Source organism: Portunus trituberculatus, chromosome 6, assembly GCF_017591435.1.
Source record: "Portunus trituberculatus isolate SZX2019 chromosome 6, ASM1759143v1, whole genome shotgun sequence".
Taxonomy (NCBI): domain Eukaryota; kingdom Metazoa; phylum Arthropoda; class Malacostraca; order Decapoda; family Portunidae; genus Portunus; species Portunus trituberculatus.
The window spans coordinates 5,823,092-5,844,523 of NC_059260.1; the positions used below are offsets into that span (position 1 = coordinate 5,823,092).

Sequence of the window (21,432 nt, forward strand, 5' to 3'; positions counted from 1 at the left end):
ACCGTAGTAAGATTTTGATGGTTTCAATAAGAGTTGGATGTTTTATAAGATGCGGTAATTCTTTTAATTCTTGATAATAGTTTGTAAGATTTTGTGCTTTTTAGTAAGATTTAACTAGGCTTTTAATATTTTTTAGTAAGATTTAACTAGTATTGCTTTTGGTAAGATTTAAGTTTATAGCGATTTTAGTAAGATTATTGAGACTTTTAATGTTTTATATAAATATATATATATATATATATATATATATATATATATATATATATATATATATATATATATATATATATATATATATATAATTAAGTAAGATTTCAATGGTTTTCAAAGGGTTTAGTTAGCTGGGCAGGTACAGTGCGCAGAACTGCTTCAAATCTCTATTCAGGAGTTTAGAACCGCTTCCATTCTCTACGAGTCTACAGGGATCTGGAAAGTGAGTGATAAAAATATAATTGAAAAATGCATTGAAGATGAAAATAACAAAATCTGTTCCACTAATCTGCCACACGTATACAAAACCCTTCATCATTTACTTACCTACTGGTTTATTTTCACAGCGACTTGTCAACGTATTGCCATAGTGAAATAACAAAAAGGTCTGGACAAAATAAATCCTTCGTATATTCTTAACTTATTTATTTACTTCATTAAAAAAAAAAAACACTTCATGAACTTTATTATTCATTTCACTGATTATTTTCACAGCGTCTTGCCAACCATAATGAAATGACATACAATAACCTTTCATGAGAGAGAGAGAGAGAGAGTAACAAACAGATTATTCATTTCACTGATTATTTTCACAGCGTCTTGCCAACCATAATGAAATGACATACAGTAACCTTTCATGAGAGAGAGAGAGAGAGAGAGAGTAACAAACAGCCACGCCCCTTTTGATTTCCCAGGACACACACACACACACACACAGGCAGCAGGATTCCTAGGGCACGAAGGAGCCATCCCTCGCCTGCTGCACCATGGTGAGCAGCGCGGAGAAGGAGTCCACGCCCTCCACGTCCACCGAGAGGCCGCGCAGCTGTGGAGATGGAATTAGATTAGGTTAGATTAGGTTAGGTTGGGTTAAGTTGTTAAGGTTAGGATTGGATTGGATTAGGGATAAAATTAGTTTTTTGGGAAGTTCTGTTAGGTTAGCAGAGAGAGAGAGAGAGAGAGAGAGAGAGAGAGAGAGAGAGAGAGAGAGAGAGAGAGAGAGAGAGAGAGAGAGAGTATAAAAAACTATTATTACATCTTTTTCAATGTTTCAAATACTTAAAATGAAATCGTGTCATTAATACATTCACCAAAACACTCTCTCTCTCTCTCTCTCTCCTGTCACTTTCTATCAAGCTTTTTTTCATTTAAACATCTATAATTTCCTTCCTTCCATACTTACACAAACTCTCTCTCTCTCTCTCTCTCTCTCTCTCTCTCTCTCTCTCTCTCTCTCTCTCTCTCTCTCTCTCTCTCTCTCTCTCTCTCTCTCTCTTATTCTCTCTCTCTCTCTCTCTCTCTCTCTCTCTCTCTCTCTCTCAGTTCTCTCTCTCTCTCTCTCTCTCTCTCTCTCTCTCTCTCTCTCTCTCTACAAATCGTTTCCTATCAACCCTTTTCATTCCCACATCTACAAATATTTTCCTACACTCTCTCTCTCTCTCTCTCTCTCTCTCTCTCTCTCTCTCTCTCTCACCTGCTCCCCAAAGTACTCCACATCAAGGCAAATCTGTATCCTAATCTTGTCATGATCCGAGAGACCAGCTGTCGCCCCTTCCCCGCCACCGGTGCCCCTGTCCCGCGCCCTCTTCAGCCTCTTCAGGGACTCCTCCATCTTGTGTGCCGAACTCAGCACCTCGTAAGTCAGCCCACGGTACCTTGGAGAGGGGGGGGGGAGAGACACAAGGGAACATAAAGGAAGGGATAAAGAAGATCAGTTATATATTTTTTTGGGGGGGAGTTTGCTTTGGTGACTGTTTTATGTGAGAGGTAGGGGAGTATACAAGAAGAAGAAGAAGAAGAAAGAAAAGGAGGATGATAAAGTAAGAGAGAGGGAAGGTAACAGAAAAGGAGAAAGAAATGTAGGAGTAGTAGGAAGAAGAGGAGCAGGAAGGTGGAATAAGAGAGAAGGTAGGTAAGAGGAAATGAGAAAGCTGAAAGGTAGGAGAAGGAGCAGTAGGAAGAAGAAGGAGGAGGAGGAAGGTGGAACTAAGGAGAAGGAAGAATTTCATGAAGGAAGAAAGAAGAAATAAAAGGAAGAAGAATTAAAGAGGAAGGAAGGAAGGAAGGAAGGAAGATAAAAGAAGAAGAAGAAGAAAAAGGAGTCTTTTTTGTGATTGTTTTATCTTTCATTATCTAATTTTTTTTTCCATATTCATTTTTCTCTCTCTCTCTCTCTCTCTCTCTCTCTCTCTCTCTCTCTCTCTCTCTCTCTCTCTCTCTCTCTCTCTCTCTCTCTCTCTCTCTCTCACCTCTGGGACACCTGGCCAGCAGCTCTCGTTAACCAGAGCACCACCAGCGCCTCATCCACCTTCCCACGACACTCCTCAGCAAAAGTGGAGAGTGCGGCAGCGGCAGAGGCGATGTAGGGCTGGTGGGAGGACGGAGGGGCGCGGTTGGTCCTGCGGTAGAGGCGAGGGGTGTCCGCGACCTGCCTGAGGGTGCAGCGGCGGTGACTAGGCTGTCGGTGATGGTGTCGCTCAGCTCACCAACAAGACCCTCCAGTGCGTGGCTCTGTGACTTGAGCTCCTCTGTGTGGGTGTGGGGAGATGGTGAGATTGGGTGTTGGGTGGGGGGGGATGTTTAGGGGATAGTATTTGGGGTGGTAGGTCGGTTTTTTGGGGCTGTTTTAGAGGGTAAGATTGGCATTAGAGGGCGTTAGGAAGGTAGGAGTAGGGTGGGGAGGGTGAGGTTGAATGTTGGGTAGAAGAGGGGTTGGAGTTTAGGAGTAGTTGGCAGGGGAGAGAGGTTTGGTGGGGGTATTGGAGGGTAAGGAGTCAAGGTTGGGTGTTGGGTATGAGAGGGGGGTGGGGTTTATGAGGTAGGATTTGAGGTGATAGGTGAGTTCGGGGCAGTTTTGGAGAGTAAGGGGGTCATTATAGGGTGTTGAGAAGGTAAGGGTAGGATTTAGACGGGTAGGTGGATTTGGTATGGGGTGTTGGAGGGTAGGGGTGATTAAAGTGGGTTGAGCAATTAGGGTTAGGATTTGGTGGGGTGATTAGTGGAGGGTTTAGAAGGATAGAGAACATTAGAGGGTGTTGGGGAGATAGGGGTACAGTATGGGGGGTAGGGTGTTTGAGGAGGTGAGGTAAGTGGATTTGGGAAGGTGGGGGTGAGGTGAGGTGTTTGTAGGGGGAAGGTGGATAGGGGAATAGGTGGATGGGTAGTAGGTGGATGTGGTCAGGTAGGATTTTTTTTTTTTTTTAGGGGTTAGGTAGAAGAGGGGAGCTTAAATTAGAATAGGTAAGGTAGACATACAGATTTATGGACAGATAGACACAGACAGACAGAAAAAGATAAAAGCGAGAAAGAGAGAAAACACACACACACACACACACACACACACACACACACACACACACACACACACACACACACACACAAAAAAAATATAAACACAAACAAACACACACAAACAAACACACACACAAAAAAAACATAAGGAGGAAAGAAAAACAGAAAACACACAAAAAAATAAATAATAAATAAATAAAATACATGAGAGAAAGAAACACACACACATGCACACGCACACACACACACACCTCTAAGCAGGGTGAGTTTGTCCTGGGGAAGGTGTGGCACGACAGGCAGGATGGTGTTGGTGTACAAGTCTGGCAGCAGCAGCGACGACAGCAACAGCACATCTCTCACCAGCCCACCGCCTCCCTCCTGCTCCTGCTGGTGGTGGTAGTGGTGGTGCTGGTAGTAGTGGTGGTGGTGGTAGTAGTGGTGGTGGTGAAATTCTTGTCCAGACTGCTTGATCTATATACAGGAAAGGTAAGTCAGTTGTTATAGTTTGTTTGTTTTTTATTTTTTATTTACACCATGTGGGCTTTTCACGGGAATTTCTGGGCTAAAGGGGATACTTTTTGTGGTACCTCCTATCTCAAAGCCCACCCGCTAGGAAACCGTTGCCCCGAGTGAGGAAGCCCAACCTACACTCGGACCGTGGACAGGATTTGAACCCGTGCGCTTGGAGACCCCTCGGACCCCAAAGCACGCATGGTTCCACTGTACCACGGCGGCCCGATAGTTTTGTTTAGTTTTGTTTTCTGTCTTGGTCAAACTGCTTCATGTAAATAATAAATAAATAAAGTAAGAAAGTAAGCAAGTAAAAAAAACATGAAGTAAAAACAAAAATAAATATATGTCATCATTATAGTTTAATTTAATGTTCTTTACCTTACTTCAAAACACATACTCAAAAAATACATCTAAATATTCATTATATACAAAATGAACCAACACACAACACACACTCAAAGAGGAAACCTTAAAAAATAACCACTTTCAAACCAAACCAAAACTTTTATACCACATATATACTAAAAGAAAGAAAAAAAATAATTATTCTTAAACCAAACCCATTCATTTCACAACACACTCAAGAGAAACACACCCAAACACTCATTACATTCACACCAACACAACACACACTTAAAGAAACAAAAACAAGAAAATACACTCACAACACACTTAGAAAGACAAGCCCTGAAAAATTATTACTCTCAAACCAAACCCATTCATTTCACAACACACTCTAAAGAAACACACCCAAACACCCATTACATTCACACCAACACAACACACACTTAAAAAAACAAAAAAACAAAAAAATATACTCATAACACACACTTAGAAAGACAAAACCCTAAAAAATCATTACTCTCAAACCAAACCAAACTTCACAACACACTCAACAGAAACACACCCAAATACTCATCACATTCAAATCAAACCAACACATTTTTAAAAACATACTTAGAAGGACAAACTCCAAAAAATCATTACTCTCAAACCTAAACCAATCCACTTCACAACACACACTCAAAGAAACACACTCAAACACCCATCACATTCACACCAACACAACACAACACACACACAGAATTTAAAGGGATGGCATATGAGGAGAGACTAAAGGCAATGGATCTACCAACCTTGGAGCAGAGAAGAGAGAGAGGGGATCTGATACAAGTTTATAAATTGATTAATGGAATGGATGAAGTGGATAATGAGAAACTGATCCTGAGAGAAGAATATGACTTTAGAAGCACAAGATTGCATAGTAAGAAATTAAGGAAGGGACGATGTCTGAGAGATGTTAAAAAATTTAGTTTCCCGCAAAGATGTGTTGAGACTTGGAACAGTTTGAGTGAAGAAGTGGTGTCAGCAAAGAGTGTACATAGTTTTAAAGAAAAATTGGATAAGTGTAGATATGGAGACGGGGCCACACGAGCATAAAGCCCAGGCCCTGTAAAACTACAACTAGGTAAATACAACTAGGTAAATACACCAAAAAACAATCTCCCAAAAATCACACTCAAACCAAATCAACACTTTTATACCACATACTAAAAGAGGAAACCCAAGATATTATCACTCTCAATAGCAAACCAATCCATTTAACAACATACTCAACAGAAACACAACACATATTTAGAAAGACAAACTCCCCTCAAAAAATCATTATTTCTTTCAAGCCAAACCAGCACATTTTAAAACACATACTTGAAGAAACCCTCAAAATATCATTACTTTCATGCCTATCACACAAAGAGACAAACCTCCCAAAAAATCATTACTCTTAAACCAAACCAATCCACTTCACAACACACATCCAAACACTCATGACATTCACACTAACACACAAAATACACTTAAAGAAATAAGAAAACAAAATACTATTAAACCAATCAAACCATTTCATGACACACTAGAAAAAAAAAAAGAAAGAAAAGGAAAAGAAAAAAATGTGACAATATGAGAGAAAGAATTAGGAGAAAGAAAAGAGAGAGAGGAGAGAGAGAGAGAGAGAGAGAGAGAGAGAGAGAGAGAGAGAGAGAGAGAGAGAGAGAGAGAGAGAGAGAGAGATTAAAAAACAGAAAGATAGTGAAGAAAGAAGAAAAAACCAACACAATACACACAAATAGGGAAACAAAACACCCACCAAAACAAACACACTCAAACCAAACACTTAAAAACAAAACTAAAAAAAATACTTACACACACACCTAAAAGGAACACCCCTAAGAATCACCAAACCAAACTATGAGCCAGCACAAAGGTTAGGTTGAGTTGGGCTGGGATGGGGTTGGGTTGGGCTAGGTTAAATTAGGTTAGGTTAAGTGAGGTTAGGTGAGGTTACACTAGGTTAGGTCAAGTTAAGTTAGGTTAGGTGAAGTGAGGTTAGATTACACTAGGGTAGGTGAAATTAAGTTAGAGTAGGTTAGGTTCAGTGAAGGTTAGGTTAAGTAAAGGTTATTTTAGTTTAGTTTAGGTTAAGTTGGGTTAGGTTGGAGTGCTAGGACCTCTTCTTTTCTTGGTGTACATTAACGATTTAGATATAGGAATTAGTAGCAAAGTATCAAAGTTTGCAGATGATACTAAGATAGCATGTGCAGTACAGGGTGAAAAGGACAATTACAGAATACAACGAGACCTGGACAGGCTAATAGCATGGGCAGACAGGTGGCAGATGGAGTTTAATTCTAAAAAGTGTCAGGTTATGCATTTAGGTAAAGACAACACAAACTTTAACTATGAGATGGAGGGATGTTGGCTAGAGGCAGTAGAGGAAGGAAAGGATTTAGGAGTAGTGATAGACAGGACTATGAAATTTTCAAAGCAATGTTTAGAAGCAAGAAATAGGGCAAATAGGATCCTGGGTTTTATAAATAGAAATGTTAGTTATAAAAGTAAGGAAGTGGTGCGTAGCTTATATAATTCCTATGTTAGGCCCCATTTAGAGTATTGCATACAGGCCTGGTCACCCCACTATAGGCAGGATATCAACATGTTAGAAGCAGTTCAGAGAAGAGCAACTAGGATGATACCAGCATTAAAGCGCCTGGAGTATAGAGATAGATTAAAGGAATTAAACATGTTTTCATTTGAGAGGAGATGTATAAGAGGGATATGATAGAGTTATTTAAAATGTTCTCAGATACAAACTACATAGATGTGAGATCTTTCTTTACCTTAGAGGAGGAAATAGGACTAGAAATCATGGCAGGAAGATAAGAAAGCAAGGCTGCAGGTTAGATATAAGAAAATATTTCTTTAGTCATAGGGTGGTAGACTTCTGGAATGCATTGCCAGAGACGGTTGTAAATAGCACTAGTTTGACAATGTTTAAAAACAGATTAGATAAGCACTTAAATTTATTAGATTTATAATTATGTATAGCACTACATGATAGTTTTTATAAGAAATTTACTATAGTTAAACAAGACATGATCCCCATGTATGGGGACCACAAATTGTAGAGGATTTCGCTGCAGGACTTAGCCCTATTAATGGGCCAAATATTTAGAATTAGTATATAATGTATTGTGTACTTGTAAGTGTATCTTTAAGTACTGATGACGAGGTCGCTGTGCGACTGATACAGGATAACCTAGATGGGCCCTGGTGGCCCTTTGTTATCCTATTATTTATGTTATGTTAGGTTAGGTTAGGTTAGGTTAATTTAGGTTAGATTAGGTTAGTTTAAGTTAGGTTAGGTTAAGTCAAATTAGGTAAAGTTAGGTTAGGTTAGATTAGGTTAATTTAAGTTAATTTAAGTTAGGTTAGGTTAAGTCAAATTAGGTAAAGTTAGGTTAGTTTAAGTTAGTAAAGTTAAGATTAGTTAAGGTTAGATTAGGTTCGGTTAGGATCACAAGAGTACCTGCTGTGTGAGGCTTTCTCTAAGGAGGTGGGGGCATCCTGGGGCTTGGTACCACTGGGCCTGCTGGTGGTGGGGGCTGCATCTACCTTCCTCTGGGGCTGGGGGCTCAGGGTGGGGTCCTGTGGGGTTACAAGGGGTTAGAAGTTATCAGAGAGAGAGAGAGAGAGAGAGAATATGGAGAGGATAAGAAATGGAGTGTGGGAGAAAGCAGAAGGATGAAAAGGAAGGAATATAAAGATGGAAATGAAGAAGGAATGAAGTAGAAGGAAGGAATGAAGGCAGAAGGGATAAAGATAATAGGGAGGATTAAAGGAGGAACTTAAGTAAGAAAAAGTTAGAAGGATTAAAAGGAGGAAAGGAAAAGATTAAAAGAATTGGGAAAAGGAAGGAGGAAGGAAGGATGAAGAGGAAAGGTAGAAATGAAGAAGGAATGAGATAAAAGAGAAAGGACGATAAGAAGAATTGGAAGAAGTGATGGAGGAAGGAAGAAAAGAAAAAAAAGATAGGAGGATGAAAAGGAGAAAGAAATAAAAAGAATGAAGATATGAAGAAGGAAAAAGAATTAGAAGAAAGAAGAGACAAAAGAGTGAAGGAGGAAGAGGTTGGAAAATTGAAAGATAGTGATGAAAAAAGAAAAGAAAAGGAGGAATAAAGAAAAAAGTGAGAGAGAGAGAGAGAGAGAGAGAGAGAGAGAGAGAGAGAGAGAGAGAGAGAGAGAGAGAGAGAGAGAGAGAGAGAGAGAGAGAGAGAGAGAGATCAAACTATATATATAAAAAAAAATTATAACCACCCTTATAACTACCAAAAAAACACACCACAACCACATCACCACCACAACACACCACACCACCACCACACCACAACACAAAACAATACACCACACCACAACACAACACACCACACCACCACCACATCACACCACAACAACACCACCACCACCACCACCACCACCACACCAACACCACCACCACACCACAACCACACAACAAAAAAAAAAAACCTACACATCACACACACCACAACATAGAACACCACACAATACAACCACACCACAAATACACCACACCATCACCACAAACACACACATACACACACATCACACCACACCACACAACACTACCATTACACCACTACCACCACACCACACAAAACTACCACCACACCAAACACCACACCACACCACACCACCACACACCTTCAGCCTGGTGGTGGTGGCGATAACCCAGGTACGATAACGAGCCAGGACCAACAGAGTAAGCTTCCAGAACCGGTGGAGAAGTGGAAGCAGGAACACCTCAGTGGAGAAACACCTCACCACCGCCTCCCAGACAGTGCGAGTGGAGGCCAGGTGGAAGCGGGTGGAGGCGGATGTGGAGGCCAGGGCAGAAGGAGGGGCGGAGGTGCAGGGGGTTAGTCCGTCACCATTGTGGATCAAAGATGCTTCCACTGCTTGCCCTATCTCTTGGTACCTGGAGGAGAGAAAGAGAGAGAGGGGGGGTAGGGAGAGTGTGCAGGGATAGGGAGAGTGTGGAGTGAGAGAGAGAGTGAGGAGTGAGAGGGAGAGTGGAGTTAGGGTTAAGTAAGAGTAAGTGTGGAAGTGACATGTAAAAATAAGACATGATTATTTTTACTTATTCTTATTTATTTATTTATTTGTGTGTGTGTGTGTGTATTTACCTAATTGTATTTACCTAATTGTAACATACGGGAAAAGAGCTATGCTCGTGTTGTCCCGTCTCCATATCTATTAATGTCCAGCTTTTTCTTAAAATCATGAATATTCCTTGCGTTGACCACTTCCACGTCTAAACTATTCCATGCTTCCACCCTTCTATGAGGAAGCTATATTTTTCACATCTCTCCTATAAGTGGCCATTTTAGTTTTTCCCATGCCCTCTCGACATTCTTCCATTCCACATACACAGATCTTCCCTATCCATTTTTCCATGCCAATCATCACTCTGTATATTGCTATCAGGTCTCCCTTTCTCTTCTGTTTTCCAGGGTTGGAAGTTGCATTCTTTTCAGTCTGTCTTCATAAGTCAAATCTCTTAAGTCAGGCACCATTTTCGTTGCAGCCCTCTGTACTTTCTCTAGTTTCCTTATGGGTTTCTTTAAGTTCGGAGCCCACTGTATTGTTGCATATTCAAGCCTCGGTCTTATCATTGCAGTAATTATTTTCTTCATCATTTCTTCATCTAAATATACGAATGCCACTCTTATGTTCCTCAATAAGTTCAATGTGTGTGTGTGTGTGTGTGTGTGTATTTTACCTAATTGTATTTACCTAATTGTAACATACGGGAAAAGAGCTATGCTCGTGTTGTCCCGTCTCCATATCTATTAATGTCCAGCTGTACTTTTCTGGGTTATGAACCACTTCCTCAGTCTCATATCCAAGATTCTCCAGAAAAACTCTTTCTTCTCTTCTTCTGTCCTCTCTTCATTTTTTTCAAAGCCTCCTTTCTCAACTCATTTAACATTTCTCTTTCCTTTTCACCGAGATCTCTTCTCAACCAAATCTTCCTTGTGTGTGTGTGTGTGTGTGTGTGTGTGTGTGTGTGATATTATTTATCACCTTTTTATGTTTTCTGTGTGTGTGTGTGTGTGTGTGTGTGTGTGTGTGTGTGTGCCTGGTACATATATATATAGATAGACAGTTTTTTTATCATTTTGGTTTTCATTAGATGTGAAAGACAGAATAATGCAAAAAAAGTAATGATAATGATGATAATAATGAATCAAAACACAAACAAACAAACAAACAAACACACACACACACACACACACACACACACACACACACGTTGAGACTTGGAACAGTTTGAGTGAGGAAGTGGTGTCAGCAAAGAGTGTGCATAGCTTTAAAGAAAAATTGGATAAGTGTAGATATGGAGACGGGCCACGAGCATAAAGCCCAGGCCCTGTAAAACTACAACTAGGTAAATACACACACACACACACACACACACACACACACACACACACACACACACACACACACGCGTAGTGTAGTGGTTAGCACGCTCAGCTCACAATCGAGAGGGCCGGGTTCGAGTCCTGGTAAGCGGCGAGGCAAATGGGCAAGCCTCTTAATGTGTGGGGTGTGTTCACCTAGCAGTAAATAGGTACGAGATGTAACTCGAGGGGTTGTGGCCTCGCTTTCCCAGTGTGTGTTGTGTGTTGATATGGTCTCAGTCCTACCCAGAGATCAGTCTATGAGCTCTGAGCTCGCTCCATAATGGGGAAGGCTGGCTGGGTGACCAGTAGGCAACTGAGGTGAGGTGAATTACACACACAGACACACACACACACACACACACATACACACACACCTAATCTGGAAGTACACAGGCAGGTTCCAGAGTTGCATGAAGTTGTTATAGTCGGTGTTGTCCCTGAAGGCAGCGACCTTAGCCCGACACCCCAGCAGAGCCTCAAAGCTGTCCAGGAAGTCCAGAGTCTCAAGGTAGCGCTGTGAAGGGGAGGCAATGTGAGGTGCTGTGGAGGTGCTGCGCTGTGACGCTTGAACGCAGGAAGTAAATAAAGAGGGGACGTTTCTAGACATTTATCCCTTTCTTTTGGCTAACTCACTGAAACCTGCACGGGAACTGGCAATTAAGTAGGGTTTTTTTTAACTCTTTCTGTTGTCTTTGGCCAGTTTTCCCCTCTTACATATAAATAGAGTAAATAAATAAAAGAGCTGTATGGCCAAAGATATGTAAGGTCATTTGTGTTTTGTATAGCATGGAAGGTCAGAGGTGATATTGGAAGGTGTAAGAGAAAGTTGTTTGTTGTCAGCAGAGTTGTGAGTGTCAAGCAGGAGGGCAATAGAATAGATAGTAGTAGATATAAGTGAAGAAGGAATGAGACAAAAGAAAAAAATATGAAGGCAGAAAGGAAAAGATTTGTGTTTTGTATAGCTTGGAAGGTAAAAGATGATATCAAAATGTGTAAAAGAGCTATTCAATGTTAGTACAGTTATGGGTGTCAGTAGAAGGAGGAAAACAGAATAAATAGAAGGTAGAAATGAAGAAGGAATGAAGGAAAAGATGATATTAAAAGGTGCAAGAGAGTTATTTGTATTCAGTATAATTCTGAATGCTATTAAAAGGAGAAAAACGGAATAGATGATATAAATGAAGAAGGAATGAGGTAGAAGGAAGAAATAAAGGCAGGAGAGAAAAGATTTGTCTTTTGTACAGCATGAACGGTAAAAGATAACGTCATGTGTGTATAAGAGTTAGTTATTTTTGTTCAGTAGAGCTGTGAGTGTCAGTCGAAGGAAGAAAACAGAAAAACAGAATATAGTAGATAGAAATGAAGAAGGAATAAGGTAGAAAGAAGAAATGAAGGCAGAAGGGAAAAGATTTGTGGTTGTACAGGATGGAAGGTCAAAGGTGATATCATGTGTGTATGAGAAAGTTATTTGTTATTGGTAGCATTGTGAGTGCCAATAAAAGGAGGAAAATACAATATAGATGTAGTACTAGATAGAAATGATGAAGGAATAAGGGAAAAGGTGATATCATGTGTGCGTACAAGAAAGTTATTTGTTATTGGTAGAGTTGTGAGGCCCAGTCAGGGCATGTAGTACGGTATGGTACGGTACAAAATTATGGAACGGTAAGAATCTGAGGATGTCAAAAGTACGGTTTGATATTATGGTACGATATTTTTCTAATAGTACGATACAGTACGAAAGTACGATACTTTTTCGTGCCTTTTTTGTACCTTTATTCGTACCAACTACCAAGATATTGGCAAACACCTGGATGTTTGTGATCAGGTCATTCAGATGACTAATGAGGTGAGTGAGGTCATGTGCCGGCACTACCACGGGACATGGATTGGAGTGGCAAGGTCATTAATGTCAGGCCAGTAAGGCCTCAGCCTTCCCAGGGGATCAAGGGTGGAGTAGCTGACGGTAGCTAAGCATGCAATTTGTCCTGACCAAGGCATGTCACGACCAATGGGTCACTAGGGTCAGCGCAACAGTTCTTACCGGACCTTCACACAAGACAAGTCGAGACTGAGTTTAGGCCAGGGGCGTAAGTGTTGTTTCTTCTCCTCATGGTGTTCTTCACTCCAAAATACATCTACTAGTCTTCTGTTTATAAGGTAAGATGCTACATAGATTTCTTTTTTGTTTCCATACTTAGGTTATGCTATGGGTGTGATGGTGCACATGTGGACTGGTGTGTGATGGTACGGGTGTGATGGTGCACGTGTGGACTGGTGTGGTATGGGTGTGATGGTGCACGTGTGGACTGGTGTGGTATGGGTGTGATGGTGGATAGGGACTGGTGTGGCACTGTCATCCTCAATTGCAACTAAAAAAAATAAATAAATGCTGAAGTGGCAGCCGGGCTTCCTGTGATGCAAGCCAGCGTGGAAAGGACTTTCTCGGGTTTACGCTTCATAATGAATGAGCGACATCTAAGTCTCAAGGCAGACATAATTGATGCAATAATGTTGCTGCGTTACAACACATGATGCGTCTGTAAATAGGTGTATGTAATTGTATTTCTAAAGTAATATTCTTTTCCTAGTTTAGTAATATTCACAGTATATTGAATGCCATGAAATATAACATGTTACAGAAATAAAATAGTATACACTGTACCATATGTGTATGATTTATCATAATATCAGTATTCTGTACGCATGGCACGAAATAAGGTACGAAATTACGGTACGATATTTTAGTGCACCAGTACGGTAGGAATGTGATTTACTGGTACGGTACTAAATTACAGTGCTGTATTTTTTTAAGGGTACGAATTATGATAAATCAATTGTAGTGTACAGTACTACATGTCTTGGGCCCAGTAGAAGGAAGAAAACAGAAGAGATAGTTGATATAAATGAAGAAGGAATGAGGTAGAAGGAAGAAATGAAGGCAGAAGAGCAAAGATTTGTGGGTGTATAGCACGGAAGGTAAAAGATGATGTCATGTGTGTGTATGAGATAGAAGATAGAAATGAAGAATGGATGAGGTAGAAGGAAGAGATGACGGCAAAAGGGCACAGATAATAGGAAGAATTGGAGTGTGAGGCAGCTGCAGTGACTCTAACAAGCTCTGCAACAAGGAAGTGTGTACAGTCACCACAAAGTGAGTGTATACAGCAAAAATACACACATGAAAAGTACACATGGAAAGGCACAGACACATTTGACTTGTGTATTGTGTATCATCCATCTGTGTGCTACAGTTAAAGCATTGTACATCAGACAGCAGCTTGTGTGTATGGGGGGGGGGAGCATAGGTGTCTCCAGGGGTCCCCAACCAACCTGTCTTGCCTCAGTGGTGCAAAATCTTTAACAATTTCAATACCATGCTGAGTTTTCATATTCATTTTAGTTACTATTTGGCAATTTTACACAGCTTCAGAATTTTAAGCGGCCATTAAAATAGAAAAAAAAACTCTGGCCATTAATATTCTGACCCATATGCTCTTCCTAATGAAAAAAAAAAAAAGGTCTAATCATATCCAAAAATCAAGGTAAAAGTGCATCTCAGTATTAAAGGGGCTAAGCTGGTGAGTGGCTCTACAGGTTACCCCAAGAACAGCTGCCTCACAGATCACTGATTCTCCTTGCTGCAGTTGCACCTAAACACAAACTTTTTAATCCATTTTCAGCTTGCAGTGATCCACATTAAGGCACAGCTGCAACATTGTAGGCATCCAGAATGAGACAACACCAGGCAACACAAAGCCTGGTGGAGCAGTGAGTGACAGATGCTGCCTCCATGACAGCTGGACTAGCAGTGGTTTGGGAGGTATTGGAACAGCCACACCAGTGTCTCAGTTGCCACCAGACACATGGTGATTGCACTCCACTCCAGCAACACACAGGTGGTGGGGCATAACTCAGCTGGAGCCACAACAATTTACAGTGTGTGTCTACTTTTCATGTGTTTTTGCTGTATACATTTGTTTTGCAGCGGCTGTAGTGTACTTCATACATATGTACATACTGCTCAGTTTTATTTCTCTGCTTGGTCACATAAACTTATTATTACCTAAGGAAAAATATCACTATTGTTATTAACATTATCATTATTATTATCATCATTATTATTACTATTATTATTATTATTATTACTGTTATTTTATTATTATTATTATCACTGTTACTATCATTACTATTATTATTTTTTATCCATATAAAGAAGAAAGAATGAAGAAAAGTTTTTTTCCTTTTGTCATTTCACACGAGAGAGCGAGCAAGAGAAAACTCCTAAGTGAAAAAAATATAAGAAAATAAACCATTCAGAGTAATAAATCACCCAAACTGAACCCAGTGATCCTGATGCCTCACCTTGTGGAACACTGCAGGGTTGCCGGGGTTGAATATTCCATTGACGTTGGTGTGGAGGGCCGACACCACCTCCGGCCAGGCAGAACACTCCAGGAAGCTGTAGCCACGCACCACATCCGGCCTGCCACACACCACACCTCATCACATCATCACCACCACCACCACCATACACCACTTCACCACCTCGCAACACCACACCATATCACCACACCACATAACCACCACACAACACACCACACCATATCACCACACCACATAACCACCACGCACTACATTACCACCACACAACACATCACCACCACCACCACACACCATACCACATCACCATCACCACACCACCACCACACAACACACCACCACCACACACCACATCACCACCACACAGCACATCACCACCACACAACACACCACCACCACCCCACATCACCACACTACACTGCCATATCATCACCACACACTGCAACACACCACATCACCAAACAACACATCAACACCACACCACACAACACATCACCACACCACATACCACCACCACCACCACCACCACACACCACACCACCTCAGTTTTCTCCTCCATCTTTATCTTCCCTCTCTCTCTCTCTCTCTCTCTCTCTCTCTCTCTCTCTCTCTCTCTCTCTCTCTCTCTCTCTCTCTCTCTCTCTCTCTCTCTCTCTCTCTCTCTCTCTCTCTTTTATCTCTCCATCTCCTTCCTTAATGACCTCCTCCTTTTTTCCTCTCTTTCCTCTACCTCCTTCATCTTCCCTCTCCTTCTCTTTCTCCTCTCTTCTTCTTTCTCTCTCCATCTTCTCCTTATCATTTTTCCTACTGTTTCTCCTCATCTCTCTCTCTCTCTCTCTCTCTCTCTCTCTCTCTCTCTCTCTCTCTCTCTCTCTCTCTACCACCTCCTCTTTCTCTCTATCTTTCCCTTTTCCTTTCTCTCTTTCTCTTCTCTTCTCATTCTTTCTCTCTACCTTTTTCTCTTCCATTCTCTCTCTCTCTCTCTCTCTCTCCCTTTCATCTACCTCCTTCACTCATGCCTCTCTCTCTCCCTCCCTCCTTCCCTCACCTCCCTATGCCCCTCCTTCATTCTCTCTCCCTTTCCTCCACCTCCTTCACTTGTACTTCCCTCCCTCCCTCATTCACCCTTAACCCTAACCTAGCCTGACCACTCCTACCACTACCCTATCTAACCTCACACACAGCCTTGGTGGGGACGAGGGGAACCTTAGGCACTCAACCTGCAACCTGGCATCTCTCTCTTCTCTCTCTCTCTCTCTCACTCATAGCTTACCTGCGTCCAGTTGTGAGGGCCAGCAGAGGTTGACACACAGAGTTGATGACAGTGAGTGTGTTGGCGTACAGACCTGGCAGGCCCCGGGGGTTGCTGCGAAGGGCCCCTCGTTGATCACCTGAAGGGGTTGTCACATAGGGAAGGTTGCTAGTGGTGGTGGTGGTGGTGGTGGTGGTATTTTGTGGTATATTTTCTTAGCACCTGATTTTTTTTTTTTTTTGTATGTTTTGAATTTTTTTTTTTTTTTTTGGGGTAGTTTTGAGTTTTTACATTTTTGGGGTGTGTTTAAGATTTGGTGTTATTTTTTAAGCAAGTTCAGGATTATTATATAATAATCCCCCAGCTCACCTCCTGCACCTCCTTCCTGATGAGGGTGCGGACCAGGCGGTGGGCGTGTGCGGTGGACCCCAGGCTGGCGTGGGTGCGGAGGGTCTGCTGCAGGAGGGGAGGTCACGGTTCAGCACCCCCTCCCTCAGGCCCCGCTCCAGCCCCCTTCCACCAGCCGGCACACTTCTGCTACTCTCTGGGGAGTGAGGGGGTGGTGTTAGTGTTGGTGGTGGTGGTGGTGGTACTGTTATTCATTGCAGGTGCTACTACTATTACTGTTACTACTACTACTGCTACTACTACTACTACTACTACTACTACTACTACTACTATTGCTACTACTACTGTTAATTCATGTATGTTTGATTTCTATTATTATTTTTTCTCTCTCTCTCACGTGCACGCTACAAAATCTGTCTTTCATTTATTTTTCTCCTCTCTTATCTATATTACTGTTTGCCTTTCACCTCTCTCTCTCTCTCTCTCTCTCTCTCTCTCTCTCTCTCTCTCTCTCTCTCTCTCTCCACAATCCTTTTCTCCTCCTTCTTTCTCCTTTTCTCTTTCTTCACAATGATTTTCTCCTACCTACTCTACTCTCTCTCTCTCTCTCTCTCCTTCCCCATCTCCTTTCTCCTTTCTCCTCTCACCACTCCCTTTCTCCCTACCCTATCCTTCCCCTTTCCTCCACCCACTCTTTCCCTACCCTCTCAGCCTCCCCCCCCCCAACTCACCGGCCTGAAGACATCTAGCAGAGCAGCACCTTCACAATGGGACACCAGGAAGTTGAGATGGTTCACCTCCGCAGCCAGCCGATCCACCAGGCCCGTCTCACCCCCGCCCCAGCCACTTCTGTCCCCCCTCCGGCCCCCTCGCCACCCCCACGCAGACCCCCACCCTTCAGCAGCTCCTCCAGGTGGTCTAGTCTGTGTGGAGGAGCAGACGGAGGAAGAAATTTGTTAGTTTTTTTTATTTATCTTTTATTTTTTATTAAGAGTTGGATAGAAATGTGTTTTATGTATTTATATGTATCTAATCTTTTTTATGTCTCTCTCTCTCTCTCTCTCTCTCTAGAAATGTGTTTTATGTATTTATATGTATCTAATCTTTTTTATGTCTCTCTCTCTCTCTCTCTCTCTCTCTCTCTCTCTCTCTCTCTCTCTCTCTCTCTCTCTCTCTCTCTCTCTCTCTCTCTCTGTCTGTTCTATACTCCTGTTTCCCTCTCTTTGTCTGTTCTACACCCTCTTTTCTCTCTTCCTCTCTTCTGTCCCCTCTCCCAGGCCACACCTGTTGGCAATCTGTGAGAGGCGGTGCAGGAGGGCCTTGTGTTGGGTGAGCTTGTTGCGCTGGTCCAGGTCCCGTGCAGTGGTGGCGATGGCTTCACTCAACAGCCGCTCCACACTCTGAAACACACACAAGACACCACTACTGTATTACTGCTACTGCTACTACACTCTCATTCCATAACGTAGGTACATGTGTTTCAGTATTATTTCCTTCACACACACACACACACACACACACACACACACACACACACACACACACACACACACACACACGGCCCGGTAGCTCAGTGGTTAGAGCGCTGGCTTCACAAGCCAAATGACCGGGGTTCGATTCCCCGGGCGGGTGGAGATATTTGGGTGTGTCTCCTTTCACGTGTAGCCCCTGTTCACCTAGCAGTGAGTAGGTACGGGATGTAAATCGAGGAGTTGTGACCTTGTTGTCCCGGTGTGTGGTGTGTGCCTGGTCTCAGACCTATCCCAAGATCAGAAATAATGAGCTCTGAGCTCGTTCCGTCTGGCTGTCTCGTCAGAGACTGCAGCAGATCAAACAGTGAATTACACACACACACACACACACACACAAACACAAGCTGGTACTTCACTTTCTTTGCTTCTCTAAAACATACATACATACATTTCACTATTACTTCTTTCACATACACACACAGATGTTGGCAGTACACTCTGTCCTCCCTTATAACACACACACACACACACACACACACAGAAACATACAAACTACAAATGAATTTAAAGAAAACACACACATACACACACAAAATCATATAAACAGACAAAAAAAAAAAAAAAAAAACACTGAAAAAAAACACACACACACACACCACGTAGTGTAGTGGTTACCACGCTCGACTCACAATCGAGAGGTCCGGGTTCGAGTCCCGGGAAGGGGCGAGGCAAATGGGCGCGGCTCTTAATGTGTCTGGTGTGTTCACCTAGCAGTAAATAGGTACGGGATGTAACTCGAGGGGTTGTGGCCTCGCTTTCCCGGTGTGTGTTGTGTATGATGTGGTCTCAGTCCTACCTGAAGATCGGTCTATGAGCTCTGAGCTCGCTCCGTAATGGGAAGACTGGCTGAGTGACCAGCAGACGACAGAGGTGAATTACACACACACTTACACACACACTCCCAGTAAGCGGCGAGGCAAATGGGCAAGTCTCTTAATGTGTGGGATGTGTTCACCTAGCAGTAAATAGGTACGGGATGTAACTGGAGGGGTTGTGGCCTCGCTTTCCGGTGTGTGGAGTGTGGTGTGGTCTCAGTCCTACCCGAAGATCAATCTATGAGCTCTGAGCTCGCTCAGCAGACGACCGAGGTGAATTACACACACACACACACCCTCATCACCCCTACCCCCAACACTCTGACTTACCAGCACCTCCTCCCTGAGCTGGCCTAGGGGTGTCTTGAGGGCCTCAATGAGTCTGTCGAGGCCCGTCAGGTTGGTGGACAAGTTAACAAAGTCTGCATAGTCTCTGTTGATGAGTTCTATCATGGCACTGCGCAGGATCTTGAGGTACACACCCAGGTGGTCCCGCAGCACCTCCAGCCCTGAGCCCCCCGCCGCCTGCTGCACCCGCACAAAGGCATCCACGGAGAAGTCATCCTGTGGGGGGAAAAGGGAAAGAGAAGTGAGTGGGTTAGTGTGGGTATAATGTTTATTTACCTAGTTGTAGTTTTACAAGGCCTGGGCTTTATGCTCGTGTGGCCCCGTCTCCATATCTACACTTGTCCAATTTTTCTTTAAAACTATGCACACTCGTTGCTGTGTGTGTGTGTGTGTTTTACTATTTTTCTATTGTAAGGTAAGGTAAGGTCTATCAAGAAGCAATCCTTTGAGCTACGCAGGGAAAGGGATCCACTGAGAAGTCATCCTGTGAGAGGGAAAGGGGAAGAGAACAGGAGGTGGGTTATTGTGAGTATAATGTGTGTGTGTGTGTGTTTTTAGAGGTTCATTTCTATTATGCTGTATATAATGGACGGGGAAAGGATGGTCCACCAGGATGTGATCATTTTGGGTAATGAGGAAAAAAGAGAGCTGTGGCTGAATTAGTGTGTGTGTGTGTGTGTGTGTGTGTGTGTGTGTGTGTGTGTGTGTGTGTGTGTGTGTGTGTGTGTGTGTGTGCAAGTTTTAATTGTAAAATATATAATGGATGGATCTGTTGAAAGAATTATGGTTGCATTAATGTGATGGCTTTTGGAATCAGAAGCTACATAATGGATGGGGAAAGAAGGTGGGTAATGGTACTAAAATGTGATGCTTTTTTGAAGTTGTAAGCTATATGGTAATGAATGGGTCTGTTGAGAGAATTACAGTTGCATTAATGTGTTGTTTTAAACTGTGAGCAACATAAAAGAGTCATAAGCTACATAATGAATGGGAAAGGAAGGGAAGGAATGGGGAGATAGGTTATTATGGGTGAAATGTGGTGTTTTCTTTTTTTCTTTTTTAATCATACGCTATATTATGAGAGTGTGGAAAAGTTAGGGTTACATTAATCCAGTATCCTCACAGTATTGAGCTAAACCTGAACAATGAGTCACTGCATCACTCCAAACCTAACCTAACTTCATTACTTTAAACCGAACCTAACTGTGTCAATCCAAACAGAACATAACTGAATTACGTTAATCTAAGCCAGACCTAACTGCATTAATCTAAGCCTAAACTAACTGTACTACACTCAACATAAGATAACTGCACTAACCTATGCCTAACACAACTGCAATAATCTAAACATGACCTACAAATATTAATAAAAAAAACATGATTAATAAATAAACACATTAATCTAACAGTGAACTATCTTGCCTAAACTTCCTTAATTTACGCCACACCTAACGCAACGCTGCTGTGTGCCTGGTCTCAGGCCTATCCGAAGATCGGAAATAATGAGCTATGAGCTCGTTCCGTAGGGTAACGTCTGGCTGTCTCGTCAGAGACTGCAGCAGATCAATCAATCAAACAAACCTCTACCACAGCACTGCCCTGCCCACCGCCGCGCCCCGCCCCCGGCTATCACCCCGCACCTTCATGAAGTCGTCCTTATCAAAGCAGAGAGAGGACGTGCCGTACAGCTGTACCGGCAGGATCTTCTCGCTCGCCATGTTTGGTGGTGGCGGTGGCGTGATGTTCAGAGCTGACAGTTCACCGGTGGAGTCACTGGAGTGTGCCGCGGGATGCCAGGCATCGCAGGGCAGGCCGCAGGGGCAAGTGTCACTGCCACGGCTGCACTGCGCACCACGAGCCTATCTATATTTACCTAAAAATAGAACATATACATGGCCATCATCAGTTCATAAC

At 42.5% G+C, this 21,432-nt stretch overlaps 1 protein-coding gene across 1 annotated transcript; it reads right to left on the reverse strand.

Annotated features, from left to right (window-relative positions):
* Positions 1–621: 621 nt before the first annotated feature.
* On the reverse strand, positions 622–21,373 carry LOC123517030 (conserved oligomeric Golgi complex subunit 2-like). Its single transcript, XM_045276856.1, is given in 20 exon segments — positions 622–767; positions 849–1,036; positions 1,685–1,865; positions 2,460–2,652; positions 2,655–2,738; positions 3,753–3,972; positions 5,540–5,564; positions 7,880–7,998; positions 9,075–9,348; positions 11,215–11,354; positions 15,206–15,326; positions 16,497–16,614; positions 16,841–16,939; positions 16,942–16,989; positions 16,992–17,019; positions 17,555–17,664; positions 17,667–17,746; positions 18,108–18,223; positions 19,501–19,734; positions 21,159–21,373. Coding segments are annotated over 19 exon segments (2,364 nt in total). The 5' UTR covers positions 21,237–21,373; the 3' UTR covers positions 622–767; positions 849–940.
* Positions 21,374–21,432: the final 59 nt, after the last annotated feature.